Raw genomic sequence first — 13,790 nt, forward strand, 5'->3', positions numbered from 1 at the left:
AGTTTATTTCAAGAGAATTTGCACAAGTTATAAGAGATACGGAGGAAAAAATCAGCAGATACATTTCAAAAATTCAGATATTGTCTTAAACTTTCAGGATTTATGGCATTATGTTTTTCAAACTTCAGAGGGAAATATTACAAGAAAAGAATATAAATTTATTTTATTAAAGTTATTGATAATATCAAACAAATCTGGGAATAGCTGAACTAACAATTCCTGATTACTTGTATATTTGGATGTCATGACTGATGAAAAATAGTCTGATGAAATCTTTGACTAAAGCTTCTCCACAGTTGCATCTTCATGAGGTCATGCTTCCATGAAGATTCGGTGGTGCTTGCTAAGATTCATTAACTCATATAACATCCCTTTCCTCCACTGGGGCAGTTGCAGCGTCTCTTCTTCTTTGCTCAACTATTTTTATAAAACTTGCAGAAGTAAAATTATTTCTTTGATCTCAACTCTCACTGAAACCAGCCTGTAAGCTCCACGGGTATCAGTAAGTGGACACGCATTATTCTATAAGCCTTATAAGACAGTTAAAAATACCACAGAAATTCTTGTAAAGTTGAAGCAGGAATGTTTTAATAAACTTTGTTCAATTAAGGAATATAAGTATTGCCAAGAGCACATACATCATCTAAATGCTATTAATAACATCTTGTCCTTAATTTAAACAAAATACTAAAGATGAAGGGGACACCATGCAGCTGTGTTATAGAGTACATGTTGCCACTTAAACTTATTAAATTAAATAGTATCTTAGTTTGTCATGTTAAAAACAAGTCATCAGGTATTTTTAAAATTGTTAGCTTAAGTTTTGTTAGGATGTAGTATTATAATATCCCCTTTTTAATGGTTTTACATTTCTGATGTGGATTCATTTTCTCAAAATGCAGCAGAGACTGCAAGAGAGGAGATAAAATCTAAATCCAAAGAAAACTAGTTAACTATTTGACATAAGACTGTTCTTTTATTATGCCATAGACTGGTTCATTTTTATTTTTGTCATGTTTTTTTCCTACTATAAAGGGACCCTGGACTTTGCAAACACTTCTTTGCTACTCAAAAGGAGTTATTGCTATTTCTATTATTCACATTATTTCTACTATATTATTCTACTGTATTCTCTGTGGGTTTTTGCCTCAGTCTTTAATAACACTGGTGGACCTCAGGCTGCTCAGGCCCTTGACTAACAACCACAAGTGTGGGAATAGTGACTTTCCATTTGAGGGCATGAAAATTGTAAGGGATCAGCTGTATTGGCTGAATATTCACAGGCACATGAACTGGCAGATGTTATGGCAGGATCCCACTCTGTCAGCTGCCAAGGATCTTGGGAGTCTGAGGAGGTCCCTGCTGACTGAATCCTAGCCAATGTTATTCCTATCTATGAAAAGGCTGTGAGGAAAGATACAGGAAATTACACTTAGTCTAACCTCAGTTCTTGGAAATATTATTGAGATCATCATACTGGGTGTTATCAAAAGGTATTTAAAGAATACCACAATCATCAGGTACAGTCAGTGCAAGTTCACAAGGAGAAGGTCTTGTTTATACAATTTGATATCTCTCTATGATACTGTCACCCACCAAGTGGATGAAGGGAAGGCAGTAGATGTAGTTTTTCTGGATTTTAATAAGGCCTTTCATACTGTCCCTCACAGCTTCCTTCCAGACAAGTTGTCCAACTGTGGAATTCACAATTTAGAATGAGCAGTTTGATTGTGTACAGGATGAAGAAGTTGAGGGCTCAGCTGAAGGGCTGAGCTCAAAGGGTTGTAGTGGATGGGGCTGCATCTGGCTGGTGCCTGGTCACCTGTGGTGTGCCTCAGGTTCAATTCTAGGGCCATCTCTGTTCAATACATTCATCAATGATCTGGATGCAGGAGTTGAATGCACCATTAGCAGGTTTATTGATTATACCAAACTGGGAGGTGTTGTTTACTCTCTTGAACAGAAGACATTGGGAGAGAGATTTAGATAGATCAGGGCTTTGGACAATGACTGATGGGAGGAAAATGCCAGATTCTGCACTAGTACAGACTGGGAGAGGAGTGGCTGGAGATCAGCCCTGCAGAGAGGGATCTGGGGGTGCTGGCTGGCAGCAGCTCCATGTGAGCCAGCCGTGTGCCCAGGCAGCCAGAGTGTGAACCCCGTGCTGGGGTGCATCAAACCCAGCACAAAGAGCTGCTCAGCAGAGATGGTTATCCCTCTGTACTCAGCAGTGCCCTGGCCTCACCTTGTGTCCTGTGTGACAGGACATTTGAATGGCTCAAAGCTCCATCAGGGGACTTTAGATTGGGCATTCTTTACCAAGAGAGTAGTCAAACCCTGCAACAGGCTTCCTAGAGAGGTGATGGAGCAGTTTTTAAATCTATCAGCATACATCACAATTTGCTCTTCAAATAAAAGATGCAGTTTATAATTGAAAATAAATCTTCTGTTCTTAATTCTTGAGAAAAATCTGCTTTTAATAAAATGTATGCTCTGAAAGAAAAGTAATAATTTTCTGTTCAGGGTAGAGGTTCAGCTTTGGATGAAAATAAGCATGAATTGTTGTCATCTAATGGCTGTTTAATAGTTTCTTTGAAATGAGTTTGGTTGGGTCAGTCTTTTTTCCAGTTTCTATCATCCAATGCAATTAAAAAATCATCAACATCTGTGTGGGTAGTTCCTGTAAAGACATCACCAGACTGAATATAAGCTATTGCTAAAAGAACTGATTCACATTTGAGGCATGTTGGCAGGTGTACTGCTATTACCACAGATGTTAATCATAATAAAAAAAATTTAAGCTTTGGTGTCTATTTTATAGCTGCCACATTCTAATAGTTTTATTACATGTCACAGTTTTATCGAATCTGAAAGAAAATAGCTTGAAAGAAAGATATGACCAGCTAAGCACTTGCTGTGGAATTAACATATTTTAATAAGTTGTATTACCATGAATGCATTATGGCAACTGACCACATGCATATCCCTACTTGCAGCAATATAAAGTAAAAAGGATTCATGTTAAATAAGAATGGTATCTGTTAAAACAATTTACTCTGAACTTCAAGGACCAATGAAAGAAAGTCAGTGTGAAAGGCAGGAGTGATAACTAAGAGGTAGGAACCAGTGACTTACTAAATTTGCTAACAGAATTTTGAATACTTGTTTGGACATACCCTCAAAAGCAGAAAAAACCACAACATTTAAATTTAAATATGAACTTACATTAATAACTTAAAATATTGATACATTTACTTCATGTGGTAATTTTGCCGAAATTAGAAAAACGTATGTTGAACTATTTAGAAGAAATAAATGTGTGGCACATTGTATAACACTCACGTGCTAAGTTTTGCTTTCAAACTCGAAAAAATACATACCTGTACTTATGCAAAATTTTATTCAGAAAAAGTGATAAGCAAAAAAATTCAGATTTTTAAATTAGTTTTCTGTAGGATTGAAATATATATGGATAACAGACAGACTTTGCTTATAACTGCTAAAAAATCTATTTGAAATTTTTGTTAGGCTGATTTGGTGTCCGATTTATCTATAGTAGAACTGACAGGATAGGGGAAATAGTTTTAACTATTAAGAGGGTAGACTTAGATCTGCTGCAAGGAAGAATTTTTACAGCGATGGTTGTGAGACACTGGAACAGGTTGCTCAGAGAAGTTGTGGATGTCCCACACCTGAAATGCTTAAGGCTCTGATCAAACTGGTCTAGTGGAAGGTGCCCCTGCCCATGTCTGGGGAGTTGGACCAGATGATGTTTAAAGGTCCCTTCCATCCTAAACCATTCTATGATTCTTTGACATCATGCTCAGCAATTAAAGTCTGGGGAACAGACAAGGATAGGGAAGTTTGTGGTTATGGTGTTTGTCTTCCCAAGTAACAATAAGCTGTGCTGCTTTCCAGGAAAAGTGATCTACTGATGAGAAGTAGTGAATAAATTCTGTATTCTCTTTTGCTTGCATGCACAGCTTTGCTTCACTGGTTAAAGTGTCCTGATCACAACCCACGATTCTGCTTGCTCTCGCTCTTCTGATTCTCTCCCCCACCCCACTGCTGGGGGCAGTCAGTGAGTCACCGGCTGGGGTCAACCCACCACAAATAGCAAGTACGTAATTGGATGACAGATTTGGCAACAGAGTTAGAGATAGGAAAAGCAAAACTCATTAGTACTACTACTACTACCCAAATTATGTATCTATCTATAGGTGTTAACTCAATGTTTTCTTGCAAAGTATCACCCCACTTATGCAGAACCTGGGACACATACACTCTTAATTAACGTGCTGGTTCCCTGTGCAGTGAATTATGAAACAGAAACTGCCTTGGCAAAGAACTTGTGTTAGGGTACAGACTCTTAATACAATAAACATTCAATTTGAGGCTTGTTCCCCATAAAAACCTTAGTATTTTTTTAGGTAAATTATGAGGATCTCCTACTTCCCCAATTCCTCCCTCACAGAGGTGAAACAGTGGGAATTTTAAGACCGCTGTTGGATTTTTGTCCACTTCACAAATATTAACTAAGGACAGAGTTTGATTAATTTTCCTTTCTGTCTTCCTTGGGTGGGATGCTGGTTAGAGAAATTCATTCTTAACTCTAGTCCCTGACTGGAAATGGTAAACAAACATGCTGAGACAGGTCCCTTACATTCTCAAGTGCAGTCTGGTTTGCATTTTCTTTTACCAATGTTAGGGCAATGGTATATTATTTTTGGGCAAGGGATAAGCTTTTAACCCACGATTTAAAAAAAAAAAAAAAAGAAAAATACACTGACATGCACAGGTAGAGAAAAAATGGATCTTGTCTATTAGATACAGTCCTCAAGAGATAAGGAAAAAGACTTGTATAGGTGATGAAGTGTGATAATATGAAAGGCTGCAAGACAGTTGCTTAAGAAACAAGAACAACAAAGGGATAAACTACTGCAGGCATCACCAGAGCTGGAATGACATTGTACTGTGTACTATGTTGCTATAGCAACTAGCCATAGGAAGATGAATGTCTCATATTCACTGTGCTCTGCAGTACATGTCTATAAATCAAACTTGCATAAAAGAGCATAAGATTTCTTCCATGGGGTAGCTCTGAAAAACAGGTTATTTTCTCATTACTAGATAATTACATGAAAGAAATATGAGACAATTAGGTCATTTTTTGGTATGGAAAGTACCAATACATACAAAAGTACTAATATACCTCTACTGTGAGATACTATCAATCTAAAGGCACAATAGCATAAAAAGCCGATCAGGAACGCCTTCTTTTCTTCCTTAAGGTCTGAGTTATGCTTGCAAGCTTTAAAAACTGTATGAGAATTTTCTGCCCACTTTTTGTTTGTAAGACATTTTTCATCATTTGTAGGTTCATCCACATTCACACGTAGTTGGATTTCAGCTTACTTTTGTTACTATTCCCATGCTTGGAGGCTTTAGCATACAAATAAACTATTTTTCTGAGCAAACGTTACAGCTAGGACAAATATTTTTTCAGCATCTGTAATTAATAATATTGTATAATTCAAATATGACATTCATATTAATAACAAAAAAGGAAAACAGTACTTAAAGTAGTTTTATAAGAACCTGAATCCCACTTTAAAAGACATGTTCACTTACCAACAGCCATTTATCACAACTAATCGTTGCAAAGGACTCGACACACTTAATATACATGTAGCTACATGAAGATCAGCAGCACTACTATAAAGCAATTTTTCTGTGTGCTACCCATTACAGAGAACCTCACCATGAAGGAACATACCATTTACCTTAGCAGCCACTTCTGCAACTCCTGTGTCAAGAATGTTGAGTTTTACGGTACAATGACATTCTAATCAGGTGTACATCAGGTGCATAATAAACTCCTGATCATTTTGTTGAATATGACTGCAATATTAGATCAGAAACAAATGTTACTCTACTGTTAAGGCAAGATTACAGTCAGTTAATACAATCAAATATAAACCAAAAACCTGTCCACATTTTCCAAACTTCAGCAACAGCTGTGTGCAGTATATTACTGACATATGTAAGAAAACAACCCCTGAGGAGCAAGAACATCTACATTAAATATTATTTTATCAGTATGAGATGAGATTAGATATGCTCCTCAAGAGATTTCAGTAAATTCAGTACAGCCACTGCTAGTAATAGACCACAAACACTGCAGTGAGTTTGCAAGGACTGAGGTTTATCAGGCTTTGTCTGAACTTGTTTGACCTGCCCTGGAGATTCTACTTGCTTTATCTGTTACAACAGTTTTTTCAAGTACGAGGTGGCTATGTCTAATTTGTTCTCCTTAACTTTATATACGAACAACATAGCTTTACACAGATAGCAGTAACAAGAATTTCTTCTATGTAAAATGATATATTTATGTAGAGAAATATAGGCCTGGCACAACAGATGTAAAGACATGGCATATGGAGTAGTAAAGGTATGGGACATTAAGATACAGGGCACAAGCTAACACTGGAGAACCAAGACTAAAAACTCACTTATGGTCAACTAAAGACATGCAGACACAGGAACTGGACAAAATTATTTTTAGGTGACAGAGCAAAGAACAAATATCTGAAATACATAATATGTGCCATATATTGGAAATTAGGATGTAATGTAGGCTTGCAGACCTAAGAAGAAAAAAGAAGGTGTAAACTGGATGGGCAAAAATATTTACATAACACAAAGTAGATGTTAGAGAGAGAAGAAAACATGACTATTATATTCCTTCTGGTGAAAAAGTTGGAATAATAGTAATTCACTCTACCATGCCTGCCCTGAGCCTGACAGCTTGGGGACTGAGAGGGACAGTGGAAGATTGAGAGTAACTACAGAGAAAGCGATAGATAGGAGGAGGTGCATAACATAATTACCTGCATTGAGACATTTTGCTGCATAGTATTTTTTTATCTTTCTTTTTTTTAAATTATAAAATCTGTAATAAAAGGAATTATTTTATTAGATTACTAAAATTTTAGTATATAGTAAAGATAAATATTGGCTTTAAGTATTAGGTGGGTCTCCTTTGTAGCCATATGAAGATTTTGAGCCTAACAGCTCTTTACAGGAAGGTTAGAAGAATAATCCAGAATAATTCATTATTCTTTCTTGCTATATTATATTGATCATTTAAAATTTGTTTGTATTAATAATGCATGTATATGAATATATATATGAATGATAAATAAAAGGATTCCATTTCCAAGCCTTAAGTTCGTTAAAATTAGTTCAACATATATGGATACACTTATTACAAGTATTTTGCACACATATAAACCAAGTCTACTTTCTCTGAAAGCTAAATTACTCTGGTGGGGCCCTTCAATCTTCATGCAAATCAATTACTGGTATTATTCCTTACTTGTGTTCTGCATAGCTTGAATACACTTGTTTTCAATTTTACATCTCAGAATATGTTGGGAATTACACTCCATAGCAGAAAATTCTCTGCTATGTATAGTAAGTATACAAGCTAAGTATTATGAATACATCTTTAACTTTTTTCCTACTTTAGTTCCACTCCTGCCTTTATGATACTAGCCACAAACTTTGCTTATTTTGCAATATTTTCCTTAAAGTGTAAGAAAATAATGCATGCAACAATGCATTCCAAATTAAATGAACCAGTAGCTGACAAGGTTTGAAGACAGCATTTCCACCAAAGAGAAAATGTTATAAATAAACATAAAAAACCCTTTTCATTTAACAATATCACAGACCTATAAAATATACAAATTAAGCTTTTTCCCTTTGTTTCATTGTTTACCTATGTTTTAATTGAGACTTGGAATGCTTTTTTAAGTTTATTTTCCCAGTCTTCATCACTGTACTATGGGAAACATCCCAGTGCTCACAGTATACAAACTGCATTTATTCCAGATGAAGTTAAAATGAAGGATATGCTGCTGGCATATACCCAAAGGACTCCTTCTAGGGATCGTTCAGTCTGTTGACCAGACTAGAATTAGGCTGACTAACCCCCTCAATACAGATATTGGGTCCTCATCATAAACTTCTTGTGCTACAGACCTGATCCCTGTGTGCTGTATTAATTGTTAATACACAGATAATTTTAGAACCCACATTTGATCAGTCATCACATGGAAAAACTATAAAGATCTTCTAAGTATTGTACATTATTTTCCTTAACATAAATCTTTTTAAATTATGTTCAATCCCAAAATTTTATTTTAATCTCTTTGGTAAAAAAAGGGAAGAACAAGAAACGTAATCTACAAATATGAAAATATATATGCTCCATTTGTTACAACAATCTACTGTAATATAGATTCCGTGTCACAAATATATGAAAATTCTGACAAATATCTGTGTCTAAAATATTTCTTATGGCTTTCCTTTCATACAATCTTAATCCAATTGTACAGATCAATTTAGGACTAAAGTCTTAGCTGTGTTTCCCTAAATATAGTTCATCATTTGTATTTTTGAGCCAATCTCACCTTGCAAGAAATCTCACCACTACTACCTTGCAATATGCACTCCTGTTTAAATCTTTTCTAGACAGCTCTTGAACGTGGATTTCCTGATTGGAGTTGGAAAATGTAAAAGCAAATAATTTTAAGCTTCTTAAGAAACAGTACAGGCAACAAGTTACTTTCTGTACCTGTTTATGTTTATTTAATTACTTTTTAAAATTCTATTTATAAAGTATGTATTACTTATTACTTTATTTACACATTTGTGTATAATCTTTATTAATAAAGGCACTCAAACAGTAATGGTGCTGAAGCTTTTATCTTCAGTTGCATGATAGAATCTAATAATTTCAATTAAGTGAAACAACAAAAAGACTGCTATCCAGGAATATGGATCAATTTATTAATCTTACCTGGTGGCTTCAAATATTATTTTTTCAGATAACTTAGGAGAAATGGAAAGCTCTCTTGAAGTCATCAAAAGCCAAAAATTCTCAATCTTTTAAATCAAGATTAGGTAAGAGAAGAAGAATGTAAATTATGGTGTCTTTTGAAACTAATACAATGTTTGCATGTAAGCTAATCAATTCCCAGTTCTGAAATGATGATACACTCTAAGTTACTGCATTAACAAAATGTTTTAGAAAGGGTACAACACAAAGATTAACAATCTAAAACAGATTTTATACTATTCCCTTTTGCCACTGTTAACTGTTCAAAGGTAATGAGCCTCCATCTACAACTCTTAAGTTTTCATTTTAAAAGTAGACATTTTGAAAACTTGAACAAATTGAAAATTTCAAATTTACAAAGCTTTAAAAATATAGACTATAAGATATTCAATATTACTTTTCAAATCTGCCCTTTTCATTGACAACTTAGGTATTTAGAACATTGTGTTTCAACAGTTTTTTTACAAATTTTACCATCCACTTATTCAAATTATTAGTTCAGTTTAACCTTGACGAATGTATTATATCAGAGCAATATCAGCTGATCAATCACTTAGGTTATGAATTCACTTCCAGAGTTATCTGGAAAATAAAGCATCTCAAACAAGGCTACTGTAGACTGTGTGCAGCAGACAGCAAGTCAAACAAAAGCACAGTACTTGAAACAGTTAAGTCCTTTGAAATAACTCACTAAAAATAACGCTTGAAAAGCTACTTTTAGTTCACAGCAAAAAGCTGAATGCATGCTTATCAGATCATCCCAACATCTGATCTGCCATATGTTTCGCTTTCCCTCTTTTCAAGGACCATAGTCCTGTCTGAGATCAAGAAGAAAAAGGCAGAGGATCTGAAAATCCATCAGCTCAGAGGTTCCTGATAAAGTTTTCCCTTTTTCAGTTTGGTGATGGGACATCCTCTGCTTTTTAAGAGGAATGAAAAAGAACCTCCACATCTACTTCCCAAAGAAAATGAGGGAAAAAAACCCATCGTTGCTTTAATTTCCCTTCCTTGGTCCATTATGAGAAGTAAATAAGATCTATAGCTGCAGCCAAGGAAATTGGTAAAACCTGTGGCATAAATGAGTGGGGAAATATGAGTCATAGAGACGTAATGAGAGGCAGTAGCAAGAAATAGGTGAGGTTAATGGCCAGAGATTTCCTTTAACAGCTGGAGGAGCTCCTACTACCACAGACAGAGCTATAGTCTAGAACACCACAGTCCACTGGCCCTGACTTTATTTAGTCACATTGTCACCATCGTTATTAGTTTAATACTGCTTTATTTAACTTTTCTGCATCGTATATTTTTATTTTCTTCAGATGTCCTGCTTTGCTTAAGTGCTTCAGAATTAAACTAATATTTCAAATATTAAGAAGAAAAAATCCTTATGTTGCATATCAAGAGCTGTAAGTACTTACGTGTTTCATTACTGTGCAACCTTCTTTGAGCTCATAAGATGTAACAAACTTTTCAAATAATGGACCTAGAAAAATGTAAAATTAAATAAATCTCCCTGCCAAAAAAAACCCCAAACAGCCAGCTTCCTTTTTCGACTTAAAAATATGTAGGACTAAGGTCTACTGATTATGAATAATTTTAATTATATAAATAAAAATAAAACTGAAATAATAACCTTCAAAGTTAGAGCATAATCATGAAAATATTTCAATATAGTTTAATTTTTCTCACATATTTTCTAAACTTGAGTATAATACTTCTGTTTACCTCTACTTTTTTCTTGTTACCTGCCATCTCATGTTTCTTTACACTGGAGAGAAACCTGAACTTCTCCAAGCCAATAGAATTTGCATGCCATGGATAAAGATCCACGCTGCATTAACAATCTATCTGGCATCATTCCCAGATGCAGTCTGAAATAATGCATAACCCCACCTACAGATTCCTGTGAAACTCATAATAAAATTGAGTGTAAAACTGAATTCCTTCTGTATGCTATATTAAAGTCTTTACTTGTACATTTATCTTACCTTTCAAATAAACAGAAAATTAAAAAAAAAATAAAATGAAAATCTAGTTTGTAAGCTCTTAATTGACCATTTCTTCTAAAATCAAAGTAAAACAAAAATTAAGAAACAAAAATCTGACCCCCAAAACTTAAGGTGTCTCCATAAAACATGCAAAAATCCTGATACAAAAATTCAGCAGACGCATTTTTTTTTGGAAAAGGGATCCCACTTCAGCTCAATATGTAAACACAGATGAATACTCTTTTATCATAATTTCTGATATATGACTTATGTTCATTTTAAAGAAATTAATTTTCTTCTGAAGGCAAGATGACTGTATCCTACAGGAATTTTTCCTTTATCTAATAATAACAAAAGCTCTGCACTTCTTTTTCTTTTGATTCATTCATATTCTCTTCTTTCTGCAGTGGTTCAAAAGCACAACTCCTTCAGCTCCACCTGCTGTCTCAATTCCAATCTGTGTACCAGTGTACAGATTTCCAGTCTCATGGCTTGCTTCTTCTTGGAAAATCATATATTAAGAACTATTACCATCTCAGTTTCCAGGATTACACAGTCTTGCTGCTTTCAACTGCTAGGTTTTGTACATGCACCATTTCTATAATAACAGAGGTTGCCCAAACATGCTGAACTTGTCTGCATGAGCAGCTTTCCATTCAATTGGATAACTATGGAAGTGAAACGATAAAAAGCAGTATAAGCTTTCCATCCATTTATTCCTTCTCTTTCAGAGTAACAGAAGAGCCCAGAAAATTATAGTATACAATTTTCCTTTTATAGAATGACTCCTATAATAGAGGCCCGCCTATTCATTGATTTGGAGAGCTGCCGAATCATGTGCTACTAGAACAGACTGTAAAGCTATGTCAACACACAAAAAAGACATCTTAAAAATTATAAAAGCCATTAGATATTAAAAAATCCATGATCTATCTTTATATCTTAGTTCACTGTTTCTGGTTCAGATATTCATGTGTTTTTTTCTTTCAGAAAAAAAACCCAAACCAAACAATCTTAATTTTGTATTTGTTGCCTAAATTAAAGATTTACAAGTAAGGATGTGGATTAATGAGCATGTGTTCTAGCATCAACACTAGAATAAACAGAAACAGCTTCCATAATGCCTTTCAAATATATTGATAAAAATACCTGTTGAGCCATGTGGCAAAAGGGAAGATGGAATTTATTGATAAAAGCAACCTTAGGTTTTTGGCATTTTCTTTTTTATTTGAATAATTTAGCCAATAAGACTTATCACATGACCCCACAAACAGAAGTTTGAGTGTAATTGGCAACATCAAGGACAACAAAACCCAAGTAGGACTACATAAATGAGAAGCTTATTTATTGAATTATGGTGTAAAATTCCCAACTTAATACAGTGACATATTCAAAAAACTCATAGAAATTTTCATCACTTACCAGCTTGAACACTAAAAATTACTAAATACTTTTCTCTGCCATTTATCAATATAATGTTGCTATTAAGAAATGCCACTTTGAGTGACAAGAATAAGTTCAAGATAAATGCAATACAGAAGCACTAAAAGTATTACAAAACTATGTGAAGTCTCTTTAATAGCCATGGTCAGCTCATTTATAGAATCAAAGATGAGAATCATAGCACCATTGAGGTTGGAAAAGCCCTTAAGATCATTTAGGCCAACCGTTAACCCAGCATTGCCTAGTTCAACACTAAACCATGTCCCTAAGTACCACAACTACATGTATGCTATGTATCTTGACAATCTCCACCACTTCCCCAGGCAGCCTGTCCCAATGCTTCACAGACCTTCTGCTGAAGGAATTTTTCCTAATATCCAGTCTAAACCTCCTCTGGTGCAACTTGAAGCCATTGCCTCCTGGACTCCTGATGGTTGTTGGGAGAAGAGACTGACCTCCTACAGATGGCTACAGTCTCCTTTCTGGTGGTTGTAGAGAAAGATAAGGTTTTCCCTGAGCTGCTTCTTCTCCAGGCTAACTAACCCCAGTTCCCTCAGATGTTCCTCCTATGGCTGACTCTCCAGACCCTTCACCAGCTTCGTGATCTGTACATATTATACAACAGTAGCAACTATGGCATTTAAGTAAGAAAATATTTTATTCTAATTAAAATAAAACCACCCTTTTATCCAAAAAATAATCACATATGTAGTCCAATAGAGTCCTAATCAATATCAAAATCTCAAACTCATTATGTTTAAACAAAGATGCTTAACTTTAAAGAAATTTGAGTTCTTTATCCACAAAGGAACCATAATATTCAAATTTAACTTCTGGAGCATCAGCACCCAAATTTGTTGTTTCCTCTAAATTGAGGAAATTTCTGGTTTAATATTCAGATTGGAAACCGTATTTACTGAAGACTAGCTGGATAAAAATTAATTTGGTGAATCTGTCTAAAATAAAAACCTGAATAAAAATATAGAAAAAATAAGGAGGAAATGCAAAAAATATTTGCATCATTAATGTTTCTACAGCTTTTCTGAGACCCATCTTACTTTATGTACTATATATTTCCTTTAGTGTCTTTCAGCAGGTTCTTACCTCACAACTTTGTCTGGCAGGAACACTGGAGTGACACATGTTGATTAGCAAATTTCCAAGATTCACTATATTAGTGTGTTACCAGGATTCATTAATAGTACAAAAGCAATAAGGTAAATTACATGAAGAAAACAACAAAATAAAAAGATTTTTCAGAACTGATTTAGGAGCTGACCAAGAGATCCCTGCAAAACATCTTTGAACAATGTAAGAAAAAGGGAGTATATAGCCAAATAAAGCAAAGAGGTCCACTTTGACCTATATTTATATAGTTTTCTGACACAACTGAGTGCTCATGAGTCTAAACTCTTACAACTGTGTTATCAGAGTACAAGACTGCACATAGCTGC

The 13,790-nt window shown here is 34.8% G+C and overlaps 1 protein-coding gene across 31 annotated transcripts in view; it reads right to left on the minus strand.

Annotated features, from left to right (window-relative positions):
- Positions 1 to 13,790, minus strand: part of LOC111929905 (uncharacterized) — a 57,747-nt gene that overhangs the window by 39,796 nt on the left and 4,161 nt on the right. For 6 of the 31 annotated variants that reach the window (XR_015288394.1, XR_015288400.1, XR_015288412.1 and 3 more), the window contains exons 2-4: positions 10,324 to 10,388; positions 6,891 to 6,952; positions 5,784 to 5,901 (exon numbers count right to left, since the gene is read on the minus strand). Coding sequence is in view for 1 of the 31 variants with exons in the window: in XM_086894354.1 (XP_086750480.1) it covers positions 5,861 to 5,901; positions 6,891 to 6,952; positions 8,867 to 8,952; positions 10,324 to 10,388 (254 nt within the window). In the remaining 30 variants the exon portion in view is untranslated. Of the gene's footprint in view, positions 1 to 566; positions 5,902 to 6,890; positions 6,953 to 8,477; positions 8,561 to 8,866; positions 8,953 to 10,323; positions 10,389 to 11,424; positions 11,562 to 13,790 lie in introns of those variants that run through there. The other 25 variants (XR_015288410.1, XR_015288393.1, XR_015288395.1 and 22 more) reach the window with 20 other exon arrangements.

This window comes from Cyanistes caeruleus, chromosome 6, assembly GCF_971803275.1.
Source record: "Cyanistes caeruleus chromosome 6, bCyaCae1.hap1.1, whole genome shotgun sequence".
Lineage (NCBI taxonomy): Eukaryota > Metazoa > Chordata > Aves > Passeriformes > Paridae > Cyanistes > Cyanistes caeruleus.